We start from the raw sequence: 26,006 nt of genomic DNA, 5'->3' as shown, positions 1-26,006 counted from the left end.
TCCGTAAAAATCCACGCAGCAATGATTTCCAATGAGATTTTCCGTTCTGCAATGTCACGGCTGGGTCAAAATCTGTATGCTGGTGAGGTGACCGCAGAAATTACAAAATCTCGCTCAGTAGGATTTCGCGGTGCGCGCAAAAGAAAGCGAAAAAGAGGCGGCGCGTTAAAAAGAGAAAACTGGAAAGAAAGAAGAACGCAGTTTGATCTGAGCCTGCCCATTCGGCAGTATTGTTCTTAAAGGGTAGGTCCTTCTTCTTCATTGTGCAAACGGATCATTGTCAGTGTCTAAACAAATGCGCACTCACCCCTCCCTTAACCCAAAAGAAGTCAACTGATAACAAGTTAAGGTTATGGGAGGGGTGGGTGCGTAGACGCTCAGGCACCGCAATAGCCCATTTCCGAATTACCCTTAGCCTCATTTTCAAAACGAGTCATGGTGCTCATCCTTTCATATGATTATTAGTTTTCATTCACATGCAAATTAAACTCATTTTCACAAGAATGGTTGAGCACCGCGCCTCGTTTTGAAAATGAGGCCAAGGGTAATTCGGAAATGGGCTATTAAGCCGTGGGAGCATTCTAATTGGTTGCGTAACTTCATCGTTGTGAAAATGGCTCAACAATAATTTATTTTTAATATTGAAATATATAATGTGCAGGAAAAATACTAAAAATTTCTACTAATTTCATGCCAAAATCATACATTGTTACCCCTAATACATTTGTTCGCATACGGTAACATGGAAATCATTCTTAAATAATAATCACCATTACTCTCTTACAAATTACACGTACGAGATTAGTTAACATTCTGAGGAGGAAATAGAACGTGATTAATAAAATATCTAATTTCTTATAGCAATGTTTGATCTTAGACAAAAATCAGTCACTGAGTACACTAACAACTAGTCAAAAAATGGCTAGGTTGTTCATGCCACCGAAATGCAGTATTTCTTTATTCGCATGTATAAACATAGGTAGACAGACCTTAATGCACAAATACACTATAATTCAGTCTCCATTTTTCTTTCAAAAAATAAGTGAATTATAATGGCATAAAATTATAGTTTGCTTTTAACCTAAAGAACACCTCAGTTCATATTCATTTCCACGACTTAAACATGAATACCGAGTGGAATTTTAGGTGCAATTATAGTTTGCTTAGTTTCTAGCTAATCACTAGCAAGAAACTATAACAAAGAGTGTCAAAATACTAAGGATTTTAAGGGGGTTGTTATATGATTTCCGCCGGGCGACTGGGATCAAAATCTTCCCGTGGAACGGGCCTCACTTTAAGTAGGCCGTAAACAAATCAGTGGTGAAGAATCTGTAAGTCTCAGAGATCTTTGGTCACAGTCTTGGAACGAAAATCTAATTTCAAAATATTCTTTTCTTTTTTTTTTTTAAGGGTCGGGTCATAGGGGAAATTGTGTGAATCTCATGGACCCAGGTATACCGAACGATTCAAATACCCACACCTATTTGTAACTACTTTGTAATTATTTGCAAGAAATTCATTAAATGATGATTGAAGTTATGTAGACTACATCTTGTTGATCAACGCTGTTCAAGTCCTCACGGATACACATTAAAGTCTTTCACGGTTGGATCCGCAAGCGGCGTGAACTATGGAAGAAAAAAAATCAGCAAATGCAATGGAGTAGAACTTGTTGACAAAACAAGAACTAAAAAGGAAACCCCCTAAAACAGTTTAGATCGTGCCTTAGAAGCATTTAACACCTCGAGCTCGTTCATAGAAACTTCTCACTGGAAACGTGCCCTCGATGTGATTTCAAGCGTGCGTGTACTGCACACTACGTCAACATCATGCGCCCTTAAACACATGCTTCGTTCAAGAAGCAAAAGAACTCAGACAAGGGTTCCAGAACGAACAGCAGAAGAATCCTATTTGCCATGCGCACTTGACAGAGCGTGTATTTGCCGCTTCATTCGTTCTCAGCTGTGGGAAATCGCTTTTCAAGTAGTCAGACCATCTTCTAGTGAAGAGCAACCATGACGAAAAAAAAAAAAAAAAAAAAAAAAAAAACCTAGAAGGAAAGAAAACTTTCACAAAGTAGTTCGGAGTGTTCTGTGCGTTCTCTCAGTCTGAAGTATCGCCATCACCGACAAACTGAACAGATATCCGGGCAACATTTGTTTGCCACTGACTTGAGTTGGGGCGACAAAAAGCGGGAAATTCTCACCTGTTGTGTAAACTGGTCAACACAAGCCATTCTAATGCGCTCACTGGTGGCTGGACTGTCCAGTCTGAAGATCCCTTCAATACCTGATTCACGCCTGTAAAACATAGAAGAGAACGTGGTGTTAAGAACGACAGTTGAATTGTTAAGTCATCTCGCTTGTTACACAGTTGATGAAGGTGTCATTTGGTCAGACAGTCAGTCGGTCAGATAGACAGACAGTCAGTCAGCCAGTCAGTTAGTCGGAAATCGCAAGCAAGTCGGTCGATCGGTAAGTCAGTCAGTCAGTCACTCAGACAGACAAGACAGACAGTCAGAGGTGCGTCCGTTCGTTGTTGGGCTAACAATGATAAAAAAAATTCAGTCCTGTGTCTGCATTCGATCAAATAGTAATTGCCCCAAGACTCTACTAAGCCACGCAGAGCCAGTCCAGTTTAGAACTATAAAAAGTAAGGATAATTTTTACCTGGCAAACGTAATGGCATCTTTAATAGCGTAAAACACAGAAGAGGCGAGAAATAAAGGTGGCTCTCCTACAGCCTATATGAACAAATAACAGTCAAAATGTTACGAGACGGAAAACAGAACTTTTAGACGTGATAGTAGCTATATTAAAACTCGCCTTTCCACCAAAGATCATATTCAATTTCAGAGATGTTTATAATAACAAAGCATAACCGACTTTTCTGACAATCTAATTCCTTGGAGGAACAGAGGCGGTTCAAACCTTTGAAGAAAAGACTGCCTTTTCGTTCGGGGCACTTCGTAAGAGGTGAACATAAAACTCCACTGGAATGTCAGAAAATCCGGGAATTTTGTAGGCACCAGGCCCTTGCGTCCATGGTAAGCCAGTCTGAGAGTAACGCACTTCTTCCAGGGTGAACATGCCCATTCCTTGAACAAAACCTCCCTCCACCTGAAAAAGCGCCGATCAAAAAAAAAAACTGAACATAAAAGAGAATTATACAACAGATGTTTCTGCAGAATCTCACTTTCTGCAGAATCTTGCCTGCAACAAGAACAGAATACCGAAATTAGTCCATGCCGAATGATTATATCGAAAAATAAAAGGATTTACTGACCTGGCCAATGTCGATGGCCGGGTTGAGACTGATGCCGACATCCATCACAATGTCTGTGCGAAGAACCTGTTGAACAGGGAACAAATAAAAGTTGTGGAGTTCAAAAATTATCTGTGCAATACAATGTATAATTTCAAGCAGTGAAGACGCGCAATCTTTGTTTTACGTTTTCCACCATTCTTTCTTATTTCCTTGGGTCGCGTCACGGGTTAAAAGTAAATGAAATAGGAAACCTTAGAGACGTGTGTCTTCTGACGAACCTGATGATCTCCTGTGAGGCAGTCAATTTCCACCTCTGAGCAAGCCGCACCAAAGCAGAAATAGTTGAACACTCTGCCAGTATTTGTCTTCCAGTCATACCCTAAGTCCGGTGTTCTGAGAGGTAAAAATAACAAGAAATTATCTCCGGAAAATTAAACTTTACACCTTAACATCAGAATGCATATTCTCAGTTCTGTACTTTGGACATATTCTAAGGTACGAACAAGGAGAATTTGTTTAACAATCAAGAGCTTCTTTGTGGTTTAGTATGCGGTATTACTATATGGTTGTGTCTCACAAGGACTGGGAACTACCGAATTCACGAATTTGATTGGCTGAAATCAATACTGAAAGCGGTCTAGATTTTCCCATCTAGACCGGCATCTAGACCGGTCTAGATAAAAAAGGTTCAAAGAATATAAAAAATTGGCATATAAGACACAGCCATATAATAAACATCTTATTAACCGAGCTGGGTCGGTCTGTATGGGAGAATCTTGACCTCGGTCGCTAGTACAGACCTCACTGCGTTCGGTCTGTACTGGCGACCTAGGTCAAGATTCTCCCATACAGACCTCCCGCTCGGTTAATAAGAACTTAGTAATGATGGGAGAAGTAAGATGCTAGTCAGTCTTAAGGGGTTCAAGGGTTTCACAAAAGATAAAATCCGTACAATTTTTGAATTGCGTCTCCCCTCACAAGGGAGGGGATGCTAGTTCGTCACTCACAACCCCTTAAATCCACTGACCTTTTCACTTGCAGTTCAGAGAGAGTGAAAACGGTCAGTTTCCAGTAAGGGAGTTTGCACCCGTACTTATCAGTGCGCATTAATGGCGAATTATATTAAACAATAAATTGTAGAAAATGGTTCATACTTGTAAAATCCATTGGCTGAAAGATTAACGCGGTCAAAATAGGCGGAGCGAACCTGGAAATGAGGCGAGGAACTATGTCTGAGTTTTCAACAGATCTTACGACAGAAAAATGATCGAAGTTCTCTGTTTTCGCGTATTTTCTCCTGACTGTATTGAGAGGAAAAGAATCAAAGAATCAATCAGACGAACCGACAGACTAACTGAACAGATTTCATGACTAGATAATTTGGTTTAATCAGCTGTTTGACATCACCCTGTCTGAAGTAAGTAAGGCGAACGAGTGCTAGGTATTTTCTTGGCGAAAAATGGCCGCCATCTTTAATTTTAATGGCAGCAGAAGGCTGGGGAGAGAAAGTAATTTGGACCAAGGGGGGTGAAACATGGCGTTCGGATAAACAATCAGAAGCTTATAACGTTAACTCGTCGTAATGAGACAACCACACTGTAGGCTAATTGACAGAATGATTTATCGACTGACCAACCTGGTCAAGAGGTCAACTACCGTACTAGCTTAAATACCACCTAACCAGTACATTGAACAAGTCAGCAGGCAACATAGGGATTCCTTGAACTTACCCATTCTTCCCACTTTCCTTTTGGATTTTCCATTTTATATGGCTTTAACCTCTCCATAACTTGCTCGCAAGCAATCTGCCGAATCGCAAAGCACACATCTTATCAGGAACTAAAACCTAGCACATGATAGTAAATTAGTCGCTGCTTGTAAAGGAGCCCTGGTCAACATGGTCACCAAATTGGCGCTCAATTTATTACGTACAAAAATCCTGAAGCAATTCCCTCCCTTCAGTTGGTGTAATGTATGAGACTATCATATCACCGAAGTCAAAAGAAAGGACCTCTCCCGTCTACAAAAAGAGTTTTACCTTCACCGCCATACCATTAAGATCAGAGGAGGCCGATGCGGCTGTTGGAGATGTGTTTGCAACTGTGTTGGTACTTGTCTCGGATATGTGGATTTTACTCACAGGGATACCAAAAATACGAGAGGCTATCTGCAAGAATGATATTCAATTACAAAGTTGAGCTTTCCTTAATCCTAATTTTAAAAGCATTTTTTTTCAATTAGGTGATCTCTGAAAATATGTTTTACGCACACCTGTGTCATTTTGGTATGCAGACCTTGGCCCATTTCTGTTCCGCCATGAGTTAGGAGAACTGATCCGTCGGTATAAACATGAACGAGCGCACCAGCCTTGAAAAAGAAAAAAAAGAAAAGACTAAGAAAGACAACAACTGATCAGTTGGGTTCGCGCACTTTTATCCACGCGCTTATAACTGAGAGCGCTTCCGATTTATCAGGTCTACCTAGAAAAATTCCTAGAACGCAAAAGACCATCACCTGGCGTGCCGTGCGTGGTGAGCTCCCCCACGTGTTTCAAGGTTTTATTATCGAGCAATGTTGTAAATGGAGAATTAAGTCCAGTGAAAGAATAATATTCTCCACGTGTGAATAAAAAATAGCTCAAGCAATCGCAATTTGGCCGGAGAGATCTCCATATTTGCCGGAGATTTCTTTGTAGTGGCCCCGTGATTTTTTATAGTGGCCAGAGATTTCTTCGTAGTTCCCGGAGTCTCCTTCATAGTTGCTAGAAATTTCTTCAAAGTTTTCGAAGATTTCTCCGATCTCAGCTGCTACATTCGCCAATTTTCGGTTTATGTTCAACCCACCTCTTCAAATGTTTAGTGTATTTAATGCCCTTGCTCGTTCAGACTCGATTCCCCGCGTATCACGCGCGTAGCGCCATTCAAACAGAACAAAACAAGTTCAGCCCGAAACAACTTTCTCGCAGAACTGCTTTCTCTCCAAAACGGCCAAAAGCGGGGTTCAGTCGTATCCACTTCGACTACAGCAATATGATAAGGAAGGTTTTTTTTCTGTACCTGATTCATAAAAGTAGCTGTGAAACTAATACCAAACTTGGTAGGCGTCAGTGCAATGCCTCGTTTTCGCCACCGGTTTTCCCTTGGGAGGAAAGAGATTATGGAAAACAATTCAGTATCATAGATGTCAGGTTACATAGTCAATGTGGATGACATTAAATGAGAGTTGGAAAAAAAAATAACAACTTTTACGGGTATGGCAAACGGCTACGGCAAATTATCTATTTCTCTTCCCTACTCCTTGGTCAACGTCACAGAACGAAAAACTGATCTCGAAATTGCAAAAAATACGAAGTGTCCGACCAACTTGAATTCATCATTTCATTATTTCCATTTGATTGTAACTTCAAGTCTGAGGCTCTCCTCTAGCAAAGATTCAAATGTTGTCCCATCTTCACACCACCTAATACTCTCGCAACTTTTCAAGAAAATAGATCTTAAAAAACATGCTGTTCTACCAACTCCGTCATTATTATTAAAACTGAATAACTCCTTGGACCCCGAAGATTTGATGCGTGTCTATCCCTTATGGCTGCCAACATTTCCTTGCAAGATTGTTTTGAGAATTTGGTGATACATCAAGACAACTCTCGCTGACTGATGACTTTGTCTTTTCTCATCACTTGTTTTCTAAATAAAGTATTGTTTTCGTCAGGAGAATTTACACGTTGAACACATCTAGGAGTTGCAGGGACGAAGAAAAAAGGAAAAGAGGATCCACTCAACCTGTTGAAAGCCTGAATGTGTTCTCTTCTTTTTTCGTAGAGACACCTCTCAACTAACTCGTCCCAAACACGCTGAATATGACAACTGGCCAGTTCTTGGTTGAAATGAGTTACATCTCCTTCTTGATAAAAGTTCAACTCTCTGACCTGTTCACGGTCGACGTGAGTAAAAAAAAAAAAAGAGAGAAGAAAGAAAACTGATATTTTGATAGCTGGAGCAAATAGAAAGGGCAATGGGAAAATAATTTCAAAACTTTGCAAAATTTGGCACGGGGGGGGGGGGTATAGTTTGCAGACGCAGAGAACACCACAGTAGTCTCCCTCGCAGCCGTTTTTAGTCTCGTCACGCAACGCTCCTTCCCACAGACGGCTGCTCACATTCGAGCAACATTCCTTTCTCTTTGTTTTCTTTGCACCTATGAGGTCACTGACATCGTTTCTTATGTGACCAATCAGAGCACAAGAGATTGTAATCAATATCGTTTTTCCCGCGTTTCCAAATTCTGCACTTGATCGTAGTTTCTTGATGGAAGAAACGCCGAAGGTTTTGCACAAAGTGATCGTTGCTTTATTTGTTCCACTTCAGTTGAGAAAAAAGAAAAAATTTATGTTTTTGGAGAAAAGTTCTTTTGATTTTCCGGCGATTATTAGTTCCTGTCTGGACGTGAATGTGAGCTGCTATTCAGCGACCAGCGAGTTGTCAGTTTGTAAAGCTTGCTACCGACGATTGATCAAGTTTAAAAAGGCCTCTGTTCCTCTTGAAGAGCTCAAAGATGAATTGAAGGAAATCTTCAAGGATCGAGAACTTCCCAGAAAGAAGCGCTTATTGAGCGTTGAGAGCGACGGTGGAGAAATCCAAGCTTTGTGCCGTGGGAAATCCCGGCTCGAAATGTTTACAATTTGATCCGATCAATACCACTTGCACTTCTAATGTTACAGCCAATTCTAGTATTTCTACCGCGATCAGCCAACAGGTACGCTATACTCCGGCAAGATTTCCTATTGGTTCTATTGGTGTGTCTCCTATTCGAAGTCATCCATACGGACTTGTGCTAGAAGCTTTCCCTAGTCAACTGACAGTAAGACCCCCGTGTGAAAGCTTTGAACTCCAAGATGAAACAAACAATATGATTGGTTAGATTACTTTGGCGCGCAGAGTTCTCGACATATGTAACCCGAATGGTGATTGGTTGAAGTAGTCGTTTGCGGGAAGGAGCGTTGCACGACGAGACTAAAAACGGCTGCGAGGGAGACTAACACGATAGGGCACGAAAAAAAATTTGCCTTACTCACCCGTCTTTGCGAAATACCACAAGTGACTGCGATATCATTTATCCACGATTCAGCAAACATCATACCCTAAAAAAGGTAATCACATTTTGATGATTAAGTTGTAAGCTTGTTTTTTTCCTAAGAGTCGAATTATAATTTGATTTTTCCCCCCTAAATTAACCCATCATAGCCAGCGCACTAAATAAAAGATGCAACAAGAACCAGTATGGCCTTCAAGCTATTTTAAAGTAAAACTCATACTTTTGATTCAAACCTCACTTGAAGCCTTAATGCGAAAAGAGTAACAGTGACTTGCGAAGAATACCATCTCAGTCACTTTGCTGTCAATCGCACAAAATCAACCAATAGAACATAGATATTACTGACCTGGGGCCCGCCGAATCCTCTGAATGCAGTGTTAGAAGGGATGTTGGTCTTGCACAAATAGCCACGTCCCCGGATGTTTGGAATAAGGTAACAATTTTCCATGTGAAAAATCGCACGCTCCATAACCTGCAGAAAATAATCACAGCTTTAGTAAAGAATAATTCAAGGGAACAAAGAAGCTGAGCGAGTGAGATTTTTCAGCGCTCTAGAAACAACTCACAGATTTTGACAAATCCAAGGAATTTCCAGCATTACTGTACATCTTGACATCGAGAGCTTTGATTTTTCCATTTGCTGTGAAGCCGACCTAAAGAGGAGTACAGAGGGAAGAGGAGCTATAGGTCATTTTTCATTGCATTGGGAGGAAATGGAATCGTTATAATTATTCGTATATTGGAATAACACCAGTAAAAAAAAAAAAAAATCTTTCGAAGTAGACAAAAGCCATAGGTAAAAATAGACCAAAAATGGACAACTTTGGAAGAAGTTGAATACGATAAATACGAGTTAAAAATGACAAAGACCGTAGGGAACGCAGGTGTTCTCAATAATTCTAGTTAAGATTTTTTGCAACTCAGCCTGCAAACTGATTCAATCAAAAGAAGCCCTAAGACAAGTGTTTAAATATATCAGAAAGTGTAAATGATGAATCGTACCTTGTACTTCGCTAAGAATGGGTGTCTAGTGCCAGTACTTTTCATGTCTTCATCTCGGTCAAGCATGCAACGCACAGGCTTACCAACCCTGAAACACAAACGACACAGAAGTACGTTCGTATGCTCGTAGTAATAACTAACAATTTTTTCTCCGTTTTAAGCGTGATAATGTCTCGCTGTAACGAGCAGCGTGTCGTAAAAATTAGTAATATTCTTTTAAGATGTTAGAGACTTTGCTTCGTACAACTCAATCACAAGATAAAAATAACTAATAAATGAATAATAAAATCAAAAAAATGTTAAAAGGTAAAATAACTTACTTAGCTGCAGCCACAGCCACAACATTGCTCAGAGAGCAGTTACGAGTCTCTTTACCACCAAATCCACCACCTGATTAATCAGAAGAAAATAATAATTCAGTCCTAATGGACCACAAGAGGTCTCTCCTTTTCGGCGAAATTCGTCACGCGAGTAAAATAAAATCGATGTGAAAAAGAAATTGCTCTTAGCGCGCCGCACAGAACACTCATTATTTTTCCCGCGAGACGGACTCCATCGAAAAGTCCCACCAATTTTTCATTTTTGAGGTATTATTTTTTCAACTTAGATGATGGCATTGAAGCAATTTTAAAGTCTCCCTTACCCATTCTCTTGGTACGCACGACTATTCTGTTGGCAGGTACGCCCAGTGCACTCGCGACAAGTTTCTGCCGGTTTGCGAAAAAAAAAAAAAAAAAAGAAAATGATAACTTGAACTTCGACAAAATTAAATACAAAGTCCAACCCTAAAGAAAACACTTCTGTCCGCTGTGTAGAATATTGACCAACCACTGTCAGTAGAGAAGATTAAAATAGAAGTGATCGAAAACTTGCGTGTTATCAAGTAAGTAATCAGGAAGGAGGAAGCTGAAAAATTCGGGACAGTTAGCACACCAGATAAGCAGTCGATGGTTTGCATAACTTTCAAGAATTGTTTCCTTTCCCCTCACCCCTCCCTCCACCCACTTACACATGGAGTAAGTCTTCTGACTGACTTAACTTTATTCAAAATTGCAAGTGAATCTAAAACATGACAGCCACGTTTACAAACTCGCATCCAAACACCAACCGCGTGAACAAACTCTCATCCGAACACATCTACTGAAAACTGAAAGTGCGCAATAAGTGAACAACAGCAACAACAATGCTTTTGTACCTGTGTCAACGTTGGATTTTGTGTGGAAACAAAAAGTTCCATCTCGCCATCTTCTCCTTTGGGAACAGCGATCGTGGCTTGTGTCTCGAGATAAAAGTGTTCCTGAAACAAGGAGAAAGTAATAAGCTCTTGTGGAAAGTGGAAATTGTTTTCTTTTTTTTTTTTTTTCCCGAATGTTGATAAACGTTTCAACTGGATAGTAGTTAATCGGTCTTGTCTACAATTTCAGCAGAGAATTAGCTCCAGTCCTCGATAGAAAGAGAAAGATGACTCCCCTTGAGAAACCACAGATTCAACATTCTGCCCACTACTTGTACCTTCACGTTTATACTTTCGTGTTTAAAAGTTTATCTCGCACAATTATTTGCTTCTAACCTGTCCTCCCACTCTCATCTCCCCTTCTAAAACATGATCTGATTCAGCAAATCCTGTCTCTAGGTCTCCTTTCTGAATACACATTGGTTCAGGGTTCAAATATGACTCTGCAGATATGGCTTCCTGTCCACAAATAGAACAGACACTTCAGTTGGCGAGTTCTTCACTGAAAACTAATCGTGAGTCTGGAGACGATAGAATGACTCTTAATCAGCTTGCAGGAAAGGCTGCGTTTTCTTTTGCGTTACCAGCCCAGCGGAGGTGAAAGCGAGACAAGCGCGAGGAAGGCATGAGAAGAGCGCGAAATATTACCTCCTCACGCGCGTGACTCGCCTTTCGCGTAGTCCTCGCGCTGGGCCTGTCGAAAGCAAAAACAAAAGCCGCCTCCCTTTGCAACGGAAACGTAAACGCTATGAAAAAATAAGCTCTTTACCTCAATGGTTATTATTCTGGGCAGGTCCTCATAAGTGACTTTCACCATCCCTGCTGCTTTTTGGGCCTGGGCCTGAGTTTCAGCAACAATGCTACCAATTATCTGACCCACGCATGTCACCTACGGTAAGAAAAAGGACTAAATTAATGAAGAGGGGAGAGGTGAGTACAGCAAAGTATAATTTGGAGGAGAAAATTATAGGGAATTCTCACGCTGCATGCCACTTTATCTCTAGCAGTATAGCGTTCACAGCGTTTTTTCCAATCGCCTGTCAGCTTTCTTTCTTAGAATTCCAAAAGAATGTCTTCAAGATTAACGTTCTACGACGCCTTTTCCCGATTGCGAAACAAAACAGAATGAATCGAAATCCTCCAAAAACAAATCACAACATGACCTTTTAACCCTAAGAGAACGTGACATCTATTTTTTTCCATTGAGTATAACCTCTGAATCAAACTTTAAGGTCAAGAGAATAGAGGAAATGATCACTAACTAGAGAAACTCCTGATTGTTTGAGAAATTCTCCTTGTTAATGCCAGAGGAAATGTGCAGAGAAAAGTGTGGAGAATATGCATACTGATGTACGAGTGTAAAGGATCAAACCCGTAGACAAATCACATTTTTCCCTAGAGGCGTGCAACACGAGAGTGACACGGAGTTTCCGTGAAAGCTTCGTGACTCGCTTGGTTGTAACTCCCGCGTTTGCAGTTCACGTAAAACTTGCAAGTTACTGAAAAATAAAACGAGCACAAGAGAAAGATAAAGAAAAAACGGTACCTTTTCTGAGGCAAAGATCTCTTCGTCAAAGATTACAGGCCCTGATGCATTGCGGCCTGGTACATCATCTGCACCAACATATGTTTTAACTCCTGGTTGACGAAGTGCTTCACTTGGGTCAACACCACTGAAATTATCCAAAGAGAACAACGTTAACATATTATGTATCGTGGTGACCTCTACATCATTTTGAATAAAGCTCTTTAAACCCTGGGAAGTAATAAACATGTTCCTTTTCCTTACAGTGGAGAGAAACAAGTTTATAACACAACCAAAGTAAAGCGCGCGCTCTGATTGGTCAATTTAGCGTCCCCCATTTGCCCATGGGTGTACGCTGCTGACGTGAGCAAATGCAAAGACTATTTTTCCGCGCGCTCCTGTTTTTTCTGGTCACGTAAGATTTGTTAAATAAAAGGGAACTCTTTAGCTACAATGTATCGATGTTATGTTATAAAACAAATGGTAAACACCACAGCATACACTAATGAGTTATGGCTGCACTTGGGAGGTTTGCTAAGCACTCAAGAAGCTAGAGTCGCTCTCGGCTATCGCCTCGAGCGACTCTTACGCTTCTTTCGTGCTTAGCAACCTCCTGCGTGCATCCACAACTCTATAGTGTACGCTGTGGTTTTCACCATTTGTTAAATTTTACCCAAGAACACAATCCAATGAACCTGGCCAGGTGTTCAACCCGAACCTGCTTCCCAGTCGGACTCCTAACGCGCTAACCGTAAGGTCAGCGCTTCTCCACCCAAGAGTAGAGATGGGTGCAGGCGAGTTTTCAGGAAAGCCTGATGAAATACGGGGGGGGGGGGGTAACCTAACGGACTGGCCTCCTGTCCAGGGTGGGGAGTATTAATACTCCTGGTCGCTTCATGCTATGGAAGCCAGGATAAGGTGTATTTTAAAAAAAATGGTAATTTTCTTACAGGATTTTCGCATGTGCACGCTTGCTGAAGACGACGCCCAGGTAAAGTTCTCCTTGAAAGGCAAAAAATACAGCAATTTTGACTTTTTAACAACCTTAACGTTTGAGACATTTATCCTCTGGATCTAAGTAGAGTTATTTGAAATGTCTCCACCCACTTTACCTTCAGTAAATTCATCTTTATCAAACTGAAATAACTATGTAATCCTTTGCGGGAGTGAAATACATTACCTGCATATTTAGGAATGTCATCACAATAGACTGCCTCTCCTGTGGTTTGTTTGGCAGCTGCTAAGTGAGGCACAGGCCTACCAACTACATCTTCAATTGACTGATCACTGGGGACTTCCTACAGTAATGGCAATTACAGGCGGGTGAGTGTCATAATAACATTTGTATCCCCACCCCCACCCCCATAAAACGGTTTTCTTCAAAAATTACAACACACCTGAAATGTCTGTGTACTGTATGTTACATCTCTCTGGAAATGACCAGTTCCACTTATAAAGGACTTGGGTAGATCAGCCTTGGGCGTCACCTGTAAATAAACAAACACTATTTTATTTATTTGAGGCTGGCTGCTTTACTATTAATCGAATAAAAAGAGCAACACTAAATAAAGTAAATTTTCTTTCACTTAAAACATTTGAAAAAGTGTACAAAGTATACCTCTTGATTACCCAACTGCAAAGTGACATTTAAGAAGAACTTGAAGAAGAAGCTTGAGGCGAGCGATCTCCTGTACTCCACCTGACCACCGGGTGCTCCGGGTGCAAGAGGCAGATCTTCTGCTAACAGCTGACAAGCCTCCTGTACTATGCTCTCATTCCAAGTTCTGAAATAGAGAATACAAACTTCATCCGTCTCAAGGCTACCCTCACTCGCTCATCATCATACCGCTCAGTGAAAGAGTGTAGACTACGTACAGCAACTCCGTTTCGGCGCAGTCCGTGGCGCGAGTAAGAAAAAAACAATCAGCGAAGAAAAGACTGATGCTAACGTACGCACCGCGCAGAACTCTGGATGTGACGTGCACCAAAACCAAACCTTACGAGCAAACCCTACTTTTCGCGCGCTCAATCCCACATTTCCACGCAGCCCGCTAACATCAATTTTGTTTTCCAATGAATTTTTTTGTATCGCGCGACGGACTTCGCCAAAAGAGAGGAAATGTTCGTAGTCTGAGACATCAAAGATAGGGCACCTACAGCGCAAATGGTGTACGACCACACGAAATCTCACAAGTTAGATTGCACTACACTGTTCCTTGATTATCATAACTTATCTCAAAAAAGTTTATCAAGAAATGTTTATTAATTACTAAAATGGAGAACTCCACTTCTAGTCAAAAATTCAAAGGATTAAAAAAAGCCTCTGGCAATCCTGGAACTAGCGTGCAAGATAGCTTCACTCGTTTCTTAACGCAATGAATAAAGTGGGTAAGTTTCTAAAGAAACTGTGGTGCCGCGTCGGTGGGGGCAACAAGGTAATTTGGTAATATCAACTAAGTTGAAATTGTAAATTGACCACCGTAAAGAGTTAAAAGGCTGACACATTTCGAGCGTTAGCCCTTCGCCTCAAAATGATTCGCTCTAACGAAGGGCTAACGCTCGAAACGTCAGCTATTTAACTCTTTCCGGTGGCCAATTTACAATTTCAACTTAGTTTATATTACCAAATTCTATTAGAGCAATGACTGAGTAATTCTAGAAGTCAGTCACAGTAATGGTCATCAAATTGTTTCAAAATACCTGCCAGTGAGACCTTTCATGGTTTTCATCGCCATGACTGTTGTGGGAGCCAAGCCTCCGAAACTGAAACTGCAATCCCGGATTTTCCATGAGCTGGGTTGTGTTTCTTTGTCAAAAAGCACTCTCATGCCTGTATTGACTATGGCGATGTCATCTTCACGCCGACGAGCTTGTTTAAATGCAAACACATATTCGTGCTGAAAACAGTAATATTTATCAATAAAATTAAAGCCAAGAATAGAATGAACTGAAAATCATAACATTAATACTGTATGTAATAATTGCTACCCTGATGCTGTTGAAAGTTAAAGCAGCAGTGTTACTAAAAAAAATCGTCAACAAAGAAATATAAGTTGCACCTTTTCAGTGAATGGAATACAAATATCAACCAGTATTTCATTTGGTTGCAAAATTGTTCTTCTGTACCCAGTGAAGAAATTCTCATCCAGTTTCACTTTTCTTCTTTTTCCTTTAATGCAAAAAAAACTAGAAATGAGATTCAATTTTCCAAGATAGCTGGATATCAAGATAAATAGTGGCAGTTTATTAGGTTTAAAAAAATAACAGGCCGATGGGGGAGGAGGTCGTGGGCACTTAAAGACTTCCTCTAACTATAGCACCCTAGCAATCCATTTAAGGGGGCAATACTCCCAGTCTCTTCATGTGACAGAAACTGACAACCCATTAAGCTTTAGCATTATTGAGCCTTGATTAAAAATTTCCAAACCGAGCAAGTTTTCAAACAGCAGGTGTACCTAACCTCCAGCAGCAGCTAGTGTAAGACGGCATCTCGCAGCCATTAACACGGGATTGAGATCTGATATTGGACTGGCTGTCATTATGTTCCCTCCAATAGCCTGGAAGGAAAACGTCATGTCGATATTTGTAGGACAAGCCTTAACGAAGCCGCTCGAGGAGACTCGTGATGACGAATATCGTTGTCGTCCAGAGTATAGAGCATGCTAAACCACTTTCGATTTGTTTGTTTGTTGTTGTTTTTTTTACCACAATATCGACGTCAAATAAAACGATTCTTTCAGTGCGTGACACGTTATCTGACACGTTGATACGAGCAGAATTGTCTGTACTCTTACCGACAACGGCAAACTAGCCAATCAGATTGCGACATTACTACCAATTGCGATAAAATATCACACAATTTTTTTTTTTCAAACAGTGCAGTGGCAAAAGAACTAATAATAATCTTTACTAACATAAACTGACCAAGTTCTCTTTCTTTGAACAGAAGAAAGAAAAGTTCTAAAACACAGACTAAAAAGGCATCTGACAGTTTACACACCCCAACATTTCTAATCTGATGACCAGCAAACCACTTGAGCATGTGAAGTATCCCTGTAAACCATCTGGTCTTGTATTCTGCAGATTGAAGGAGAATACTGCAACAGCGCTAAACAATACACTTAGCATTGCTCTAGCCATAATGATTTCAATTGGCCCCTCTTACCTCCTGCCTCTTTTCTCTCTCCCAATTTTGGACTTGTCTCAGCAGTGGTAATTGGCGACTTTGCTAATACCGCGTTCAAATGAATGCAGGTCGTTCAAGAGGCATGTTGTTTCACGCGGCCTCAATCGTTGTTGCTGTTACGAGACACAGAGCCAAAAAAGCTTCGCAAATTCTCTTAAAGTTTCGTGTTTGTAAACCTTTTTTCTCGGCCAATCCCAGCATTCATCCTAACCCCAGTATTAACAAAGTTACGTATTACAACAAAAACTGACAGCTTAATTCGAATGCTTTAAGAAGCATGAGACAACTGGACAGTGATTTTTCTAAAAATTAATTACTAAACTATAGTTCACCGTTCAAAGAAATCTCTTTAATTCAAACCTTTAAACCCTTACGTATTATGCAAGTTCTCCAAGTTGTTTCCTATACATTTTCTAAGGCGTTGACTAGGAGAATTTGTTTAACAACCAAGAGCGTCTTAAGTTAGTGATCACTTCTTTTATTCTCCTGACCTTAATGTTTGATTCAGGGGTAAGTTGTAGGGAGAAAATTGATGCTTGTCACTGTCTTAATGATTAAAGGATTAAGACTAGTACCTGGCATAGATTGACAGGCGTCATCAAGAACCTCCTCCAGATTAGTTAGTGTCACAGACGCACCAACCCTGATACCCTCAGCTGTATGTTCCACGGCATTCAGCTCCGGAATGTGAGTCGGGGCTACTAAGATTGGATAATTCTGTTTCTTGAATTTCATTTCAATTCCTGTTAATAGAATGCGATGATGTTAAGTTTTAAAAATCAGGATTAATTACAGGAACAATAAAAATTTTAGAAGGGGAATCTACTAATTAATCACTTAAGCCTTTTTAAGGACTTTGTTCAGTGCGAAATACAAGTTCTCACTAGGGTAGGATTTTCCATGAAAAATTAAAACTGTGATCGAAACCCCGTGAAGAGAGAATTGGACCCAGAGACCTAACTGTAACTACAGTGGACACTTAATGGTGCATTGGAGAGTGAAACCCTTGCTGACATCACTGTGGCACCTTGCTAGCTAGAAAAGGCACTTGAATCTCACATTGCTTACTTTTCGCATATTTAAAGGAATTATAGGGGTACCATGAAACTGTAGAGAAACTAACAAAAACTGAGTGGGAGGAGGGGTAAGGGAGAGGGTAACCCTTATTGGGGGGAGGGGGAGGTAACCTTTATGGGGGGAGGGGGGAGGGAACCTTTATGGGTCACCATCCCATCTGAAGTTATCATCAACATTCCTCCTGGTTACATTGACAAGGGAGGTGTGATAAAAGCAGTACTTTTATTTTCATTTATTTTCATTCTAATAAGAAGTTAGTTCAGTTTGTTTAGATTAGGCTTTTAATCTTTGTATATATTTTATAATGATTATATAGTTTTAAGTTTTACACTTGTAGGTATATTGCTTGTATACGACTGAGTGGAATTTAACGTGTATAAATAAAGTGATCTATCTATTTAATCCCTGTCTCTCACCTATTTCAGTGTTACCAATCACAAGTTTAGCTTGTGGATATTTTGTCTTCAGCTCCAACAACTCTTCTAGCGTGGTTGGTCTGATCCAAGTTGAAAGATCTCCTCTAATACATAGATTTCTTGGCTTGGCAGCATCTGGGAGCTTTGGAGAACAATAAATTAAGATACTCAACTACAATTTTGAGTAGACAGAGTTATCTCCCTGTTAGATTTCTGTATCTATAACAAATTCTCCATGCATTTTCGCACTCTGCTGTACAAACAGGTAGTAAAAATGAGCAAAACCAAAAATTGGAATATCATTTGAACCTGACCTATAATTCTTCTGAAAAGCCAAGGGAGAGAGAGTTTCCTTTTGGATATTTCATTAGGAGTCACTTTGACCGGTGAAGAGTAAGGCTGGGGGTGGGGGGGGGGGGGGAGGGGATAGGAGCAAATCTGAGTCTAATCAGAATCTTAGATTACTTAACCCTTAAACCTTCACAAGTGACTGAGTGACCAAGGCAGAATTTCTCCTTACAATATCAATAAAATACCAAGCAGACAAGAGATACAAGCAAATTTCAATTAGGTGATTTTAGGATGATCCAATACAAAATTCTTCCAACTAACATCACAAGAACTGTATGACAGACAGTTAGAGAATCACTAATGAGATCTTGGGAGCAAAGACTTATTGAAAATCCAAAAAATGGAGTCATGGAAACGGATAATCTTTATTGTACTTGCAATCATACTTGCTTAAGCGAAAAAGTTACAAAATTGAAAGAGATTATAATTAGAAATAAAATTGGAGTACTAGCAGCCTGGAGTAACCATAGGGGCTAGCGGAGCCAGGTAGCTACATGGCCAAGTTACATGTATATTCTTGGGTGAAACTGGTGGTTAATTATATAGGAAATATGACAACATTCCCGTTTTCTCCCATGAATGATGCTAAAGCTTTGCTCCAGTAAAAACTATTAACCATTTAACTCTCACAAGTGATTAACATGTAACTTCTCCCTATAATGTCCATAGATCATCCACAAAACAGTTAATGAAAATACTCAAACTTATCTGGTAAAAGTTGTTACCTTGATCTAACACTTAATTCCCCTAACTTATTTACAAGGAAATATATATCAGCTTAAAAGGAGAATTAACAATCAGATCTTGGGACTTAAAGGATTAATATAATTTCATTTTATTATATGGTATATGGCTGTGTCTCACAAGGACTGGGAACTACCAAATTAATGAATTTGAATGGCTGAAATCAGTATTGAAAGTGGTCTAGATTTTCCCATCTAGACTGGCATCTAGACCAGTCTAGAAAAAAAAGGTACAAAGAATATAAAAAATTGGCATATAAGACACAGCCATATAATAAACATCTTATTAACTGAGCTAGGTCGGTCTGTATGGGAGAATCTTGACCTCGGTCGCTGGTGCGTTCGGTCTGTACTGGCAACCTTGGTCAAGATTCTCCCATACAGACCTCCCGCTTGGTTAATTAAAGAACTAAAAAGTCTACAACTCCAACAATCTACTCAATATTAGATAATGAGCAGCAGGGTAACATGAAAGTATTCTGTTTCCAGTAGCAGCATTTCTACTTTAATTTATTTGATTGCTTTGTGTTTCCAAACACGACTCTAACATTTCAACTGCAACTGTTCAGCTGAGAATGAACAAACTCACCATCAGCTCAGGTGGGAAGATGGCCTCCTGAGTTGGGTCATATGGTGTAAACTCTGTAGCCTTGAACAACTCCTTGCAGCCCTGTAAGAATATAAATTTTAGCAATTAATTTTTTTATTAAAAAAAGAGATCTGGTGGAGGTTCTACCATCATTAACCCTTATGAAAAGAAAATTAACTTAAGAAAATGCAAAGACAATCTCAACCCACATTTAAAACTCCATTCTGTGCTGTACCATTGGTGGTTCCATTTTGGTCCATCTTAGAGCAGCACCCATTCATGCCTTTACCACAACATTCCTTTCACAAAGAAGATTGGAATTAATAATTAAAAATATAGAATTGAGTTAGAACAGCGAACGATGCTAAAAGTTTCATACCACACAGAAATTAAAAGTAAATCTAGCTACATTGAAGTTTGCAAGATCCAGTTCAATGGGTTAAAATCCAAACATTACCTGAGTGAAGGTTTTGAGTCCTTCCAAAATTGGACGATAACCTGTACAGCGACATAAATTACCTGAGGAGTAATTGATATTGATAGATATGACATCTAAGCAACTTAATTACTATACGGCAAAACGTGCATGGTTCAAGTAAGAAGTTATTCATTTTAAGAGAGGTATCTGCAAACCCTCTGCCAAAAACATTGATGACATTTTTGTTACTTCTACTTGTTTTCATGACAATTTGAAGAATAAACACCCAGCTATTTACTTACTACTGTGTTTCAAATAAAAATTAGAGGAAAACATTCACATTTTTATCTTCATTAGGTAGAGAAACCAATTAAAAGGTTATTCAAATTGTTTTCTGGTTCAACAAAAGCATTTCAGAGAGGTAATCTACCTAATACAGGGTTCGTACACTTTTGACCTGTTAAAATTCCACGACTTTCCATGACTTTCCATGATCTTTTGAAAGATTCCATGACCTGTTTGCAAACATTCTCACAATGCGTGCTTCTGTTTGTTTTGAATGAAATTAAATCTGATTTTTGGACTCGTCAGTTAACTTTTCAACTTTGGGTCTTATTGTCTTTCACTCATAGAGAGCATATTGATTTTCCATGACTTTCCATGACCCACCCCTAAATTTCATGACTTTCCAGGCCTGGAAAATGAAATTTTGAAATTCCATGACTTTCCAGGTTTTCCATTACCTGTACGAGCCCTGTAATAGAGCATGACCTTCAAAAAGCAACTGTGAATCAGTTAAGACTTCAGAACTCTGGCCAGCTGCATGCAGAAAGACCACTGCAAAGGTCACTTTTTACATGAATGCATGTTCCCCTCTACATTTATGTAATATGAGATAAATAAGATTGACTTTCTATTTCTCCCTCTGTACCTTCAAAGGCACTCTCCATCTCTTTATGAGTTGGCAAAGGGTTGTTTCTTAAAAGTGCATACATCGACATCACAATCCCTGGTGTACAAAATCCACACTGTGACCCATGACACTTGGCAATTCGCTCCTTTGAATAAGAATAGATGACAAAAAAAAATCTGTTTAAAACTTTTACATTAAATGGTTTGAACCCAGGAGTAAGGTGTGATAGTGAAGCCTGATCATCCGGGTGAGCGTAGTCCTGAAAAGGACAGTTATTGGTTAGGGTGACTGACCTTTTGACAACCTGAGCGGAATGATCCACAAAAGGGTGTGGGGCTTTCACAAAATTTGAAATATTTTTCCTGTGAAAACAACTAAACTATTTTCTTATGTCCAAATTCAAAACTGATTTTCTTGGGAACCAATAGGAATATCAAAAAAAGCCTCACACCCTTTTTTAGCCTAATATTTTTTTGCTAAGTGATAAAGACCATGTAATTCAGTGAAACAAGCACCATTAATTTTGTTTTAAAGGCTTGCATGAGCCTACCAAGAGAAAAATGGTCAAAACTTTTGTTATTTTTAGAATCTATACTTAATAGGCTTTACAGTGAAATATGGTTTCTTTTTAAGTAGGGCGCGTCAGACAATCTTTCTGAAGGGTCTGGAGGGTCTGGAGGGCCTGAAGGGCACCCTATTTTATTGACAGTAACCTTGATGTTCAAAAAGTTTGCACTCCAATCATAGTTGGGTTTTGAAAACTTAATATATCCTATAATTAAACATAATATTTGTTCTTACACATCTGTTTGAAGTGTAGCAGTCATTACACAGGTGCGATGTTTGTAAGTAAATTAATTACCTGTACGGGATGCAAGACAGTTTTGGTGCTTCCAATACCTTCCACCGTGGTTACAGCCATTCCATCAACAGCACACAATGGCATCAAACAGCCATTTGCAGAGAAGTGTCTGATAAATGTCAAGGATAGAGGGCATAAAGTTGACATTACTTGAAACCTGTGACAATGATCCTGGCTGCTTTAGATTCTTAATTGATGTTCTTCCCTGGTGTACAGCTAATCCTCCTAAGGCAGGACCAATCAACTTGAAATCAAAACAGAGGAGTTAACCAAGGAGCAGATCCAGGAGAAGGGGCCAAACTCTGACTCTGACAACAGAAACTATTTTCTTTTTTTATCAATTGAAAAGACCGGTTGTTCTAACAATTTTGGTCTCTGGCGAGTAATGATAGAAAAACTCATAGGTCTAATAGGAGGGGGTCTGGATACCAGTTGGACCCACCCCTTTGATGCACCAAATAACCATCCTATCCTTTAATTAAGTTCTTCTACTGATATAGGATCCCAAATTTCAAAAAGGATACTTTATCTTCTTACTTCCATGATCATACTTGGAAATCATAACAGTACAAGCTCCACAACCACCTTCTCCACATCCAAGCTTGCTACCTGTCAAACCCACTGATTACCTTTGTAAGAAATGTAACATATGTCTTCACTTATACCCTCAAAAATACCATTAGCAGTGTTTTAGTATCATTTCTCAGGTGATTATAGAGACTCCTGCACTCTGACGGCTTTAGCATTGGGTCATTCTTATACCTAAATGACCATTATGGTGTCCAACCTGGTACCTTGGACATTATGCACATCTCAACCTTATTTTTGTGGCCAAATATTACCTTAATATTTTTTTCTCTTTCTCTTATATTTAATATATAGATTTAACCAAGCCTAAAAGCGGAGCTCCAAGTTCATAATATTAATGATAACATAAAAGATGTGCATTTGCCAAGACTTGCCTGAGACACCCCTCCCTTCATTTTGATAGTCTCCCCTACCCTACCAGTGCAATCTGAAGGCACTTATGTACGTACGTACACTCGGTCAGTCATGTGACAACCAAACGAAAAGAGGTTGACCATATTCCATGGGTATGGGGCTCAGCCCCACGCGTGTAAAGTGCACGTGGGAGCCCCGCTAATATAAACCCTGTAAATGTCATTTATAGTGTGAAATATAAGAAATTTGAAAAATTACAGTTACCTTGTGCAAGGTGATTATAGTGGGGACATTATATTACAAAATTGCTGCCTCACATTTTGTCAAAAATGTGATAGAAGAAAAATTTAATTCTGTTGTTCGATATGATCAAGTATCATTCTCCTTGATGCAGCCAAAGAGAAAGAAAATTACAGAAGAGGAAATAAAACATTAAACCATTAAAAAAGGCAACTGTCAAGTAACATAACAATACAATATTGTTTCCACTACATTGAAAGATAAGTATTATATTAATCCACATTCATATTCTAGGCTGAAAATGATAATTCCATACACTGGTGCCATGGGAGTAAAAGAATAAACACGACACTAAATGTTTTGAAACACCCTTGCCTGAGGAGAAAAAAAAAACTTGAAAAAATTGATTTCCTCAGAGATCCTTTGACAAAAACATCCAGAAAGAATACAAATTGGCAAGATATTGAAAGAGGAGTTTTAATTTTGATTGGGCAAATAAGAATCACTTTATGCTGCAAAGTTAACTAATTTGATATAAAAATCTTGCTGTGGGGTAAGTATATCCAGACAATGATTAATTATTTGTCATTGTTAATGTAAACCACACTTCTCCAACGCAACGGTGAATAATTGGAATTAATTCATAGAGAAAAAAGGGAATCAGGACAAAACAAAAGTCTGAAAGTCATGTCACTCTTCATAATAATGCATGATTTGATTGAATCAGCATGCAAATATAAATTCTTTAACCTTTGATCATGATTTGTTTATACATTATTCGAGCGAAAAGTACACAGGTGTAGCCACTGTCAACTCCTTCGAACACATGTGCGTTCTATGCATTTAAACAGATCCAAGAGTGAAATGTAAATTTGCTATTTAGAATTCGGTCCTGTGCCGATTTTCAGAACATAAGATGGCCTAAAGGGAAACAATAAACGTTCTTTTTTTCACCAGAAATAGCTAGTTTGCTGATCGTTATAGGTCACACGACAACCTTTGATAACCTTTCGGTCCGGAAGGCGTGACCTGTTAGTTCAAGACTCGCAAAGCTTTTACAAATACACAACTACGGATTTAAGATCAGAAAGTTGTAAACAAACGGTCTTAAATCATTGAACCGAGAAATTGCCCTGATGGCTTGCCAATGTTTTTGCAGATCGAGCGTCCGTCAACTATGAAGCGTTATTAGGGTCAAAATTAGAAAACAGATTATGTTATGGTGTTTGATATTTCATTTGGCTGATCGTTCGAACTACAGAATTATGTTCTAGCGTTGCATGGAATTATGTTCGGCTCTTTTAAAATGAATAATTGTGATACGATTTTTGTTATTACGTAGCTCTGAATTATATTCAGACGCTGCCGAATTATGTTTTGATTGTCTAAATTATATTTTTTATTTTCGACTTTTATCCTCCCTGCCGCCGAGTTTTTATTTTTGATATTTACATTCGGCCGAACTACAGAATTGTGTTCCAGCGTTGCATGGAATTATGTTCGACTTTTTTAATTTCAATAATTGTGATACTATTTCTGTTATTACGTAGCTCTCAATTGTATTCGGAAGCTGCCGAATAAATTTTTAATTGTCTAAGTTATATTTTCCATTTTCGACTTTTATCCTCCCCGAGCCGCCGAATTTTTACATTCTGTTGTTCGATATGACCTGCTAAATTATGTTTTCCAATATGTTTTCGATCTTCTCTGAATTATGTTCTGTTGATGGACTGGATTAATGTAAAAAATTCGGCCGCAGGGAGGATAAAAATCGAAAATGGAAAATATAATTTAAGGTCCGGTAATACGGGCAACATTTTTCTTCAACTTGTCTTGCAACATTGTTGCATTGCAAGTTGAAACGCTTTGCGACAGCCAATCACAGGCGTCGAATTCAAATTTGTTGCAAGGCAAGTTGAAGCAAAACTAAGATTTGTTGCAGAAAGTAGAACTCGAGTCTACTTTGCGCAACACGTTGCCTCAACTTGCAACACTATATTTTGTTGCGAGACAAGTTGGTCACGAACGTGGTAATGCGCGCAACATAAAGTTTCAACTTGCAGTGCAACAATGTTGCAAGACAAGTTGAAGAAAAATGTTGCCCGCATTACCGGACCTTAAAAGAGTCGAACATAATTCCAAGCAACGCTAGAACATAATTCTGTAGTCTGGCCGAATGTAAATATCAAAAATCAAAATTCGGCGGCAGAGAGGATAAAAGTCGAAAATGAAAAATATAATTTAGACAATCAAAACATAATTCGGCAGCGTCCGAATATAATTCAGAGCTAGGTAAAAACAAAAATCGTATCACAATTATTCAATTTAAAAGAGCCGAACATAATTCCATGCAACGCTGGAACATAATTCTGTAGTTCGGCCAAATGAAATATCAAACACCATAACAATCTGTTTTCTAATTTTGACCCTAACAACGCTTCGTAGTCAACATCTGAGATCCCAAAACAGGGATCGAAGAATTGCATGGTAATGAAAGGATACGATGATTTCGCAGATAACAGAGTAAAGACATTTCTGGCTGTGCCTTTGCTTCGACAACCTGCGATAAATTCAAAATGATTAAAATTAGAATACACTTGTACGTAGATACGAGATTCACCAGATCAAGTGTGTGACGTGCGTGTATTTGCAGTCAAAATCGTCGATCTTATTGCAGTCCATACAAGCATGGCGTACCTTTTTGCCATTGACAAAGAAGACAATCTCTTCACTGACTGACGAAGGCATTTTCTGTTCCTAACCCTACAACTGGTACTGCACTACAAATTGCTTCGAGGGCAGAGCGCAATCGTAAACACGGCACGCCTTCCAAGATTCCTCGCCCAACTTCGGTTACAAAACCCCGCGAAACCTAAGAGGGCAAAAGTAGATTTATGAATTATTCTAATTTACTCTTTTTGTAACTTATACAACGTATAGTAATAACCTTGTATTGCGGTGTAGCTCAACTTCAGACTACAATCAGATTAGGTTCAAGCTCATGTTGTTCGAGTACGGGTAATAGAGAGCAGTGAACCAATCAGATGTTTGATGGGAAAATAACTCTACCGGTCCTCTACCGGGGGATAGGTGGGGGATCCGAGGGAGGGACGGTCGGAGGAGGCCGCGCCGGAGGATTGCACTTCA

At 39.4% G+C, this 26,006-nt stretch overlaps 1 protein-coding gene across 4 annotated transcripts; it reads right to left on the bottom strand.

The window, feature by feature from the left end:
• Window positions 1-614: 614 nt before the first annotated feature.
• LOC111323199 (xanthine dehydrogenase/oxidase) lies at window positions 615-25,901 on the bottom strand. Of its 4 annotated transcripts, none has more exons than XM_088725902.1 (41): window positions 25,807-25,901; window positions 25,557-25,731; window positions 25,362-25,419; window positions 22,202-22,298; window positions 21,678-21,786; window positions 20,834-20,960; window positions 19,942-20,003; window positions 19,694-19,783; window positions 19,485-19,565; window positions 17,802-17,943; window positions 16,884-17,051; window positions 16,123-16,199; window positions 15,583-15,679; window positions 15,182-15,291; window positions 14,823-15,019; window positions 13,741-13,906; window positions 13,520-13,609; window positions 13,303-13,420; window positions 13,073-13,124; window positions 12,144-12,270; window positions 11,367-11,486; window positions 10,934-11,056; window positions 10,559-10,660; window positions 10,007-10,070; window positions 9,684-9,753; window positions 9,364-9,451; window positions 8,928-9,014; window positions 8,708-8,833; window positions 8,342-8,407; window positions 7,050-7,195; window positions 6,324-6,405; window positions 5,539-5,634; window positions 5,306-5,434; window positions 4,998-5,072; window positions 4,422-4,474; window positions 3,546-3,660; window positions 3,286-3,351; window positions 2,931-3,119; window positions 2,670-2,743; window positions 2,207-2,300; window positions 615-1,628 (listed from the first exon to the last, which is right to left on the bottom strand). In XM_088725902.1, the coding sequence occupies exons 2-41, from the start codon at window positions 25,605-25,607 to the stop codon at window positions 1,578-1,580; spliced, it is 4,035 nt and encodes a 1,344-aa protein (XP_088582028.1). In that variant the 5' UTR covers window positions 25,608-25,731; window positions 25,807-25,901; the 3' UTR covers window positions 615-1,577. The 4 variants fall into 4 exon arrangements, 3 of the variants coding, with proteins under 3 accessions (XP_088582028.1, XP_088582029.1, XP_088582030.1); XM_088725903.1 differs by having other exon boundaries at window positions 25,622-25,731; XR_015989042.1 differs by lacking the exons at window positions 615-1,628; window positions 2,207-2,300; window positions 2,670-2,743; window positions 2,931-3,119; window positions 4,422-4,474.
• Window positions 25,902-26,006: the final 105 nt, after the last annotated feature.

The sequence above is a fragment of the Stylophora pistillata genome, chromosome 6 (assembly GCF_964205215.1).
Source record: "Stylophora pistillata chromosome 6, jaStyPist1.2, whole genome shotgun sequence".
Lineage (NCBI taxonomy): Eukaryota > Metazoa > Cnidaria > Anthozoa > Scleractinia > Pocilloporidae > Stylophora > Stylophora pistillata.
Note: the sequence above shows the minus strand (reverse complement) of the source record. Positions and strands in the feature narration are given on the sequence as shown.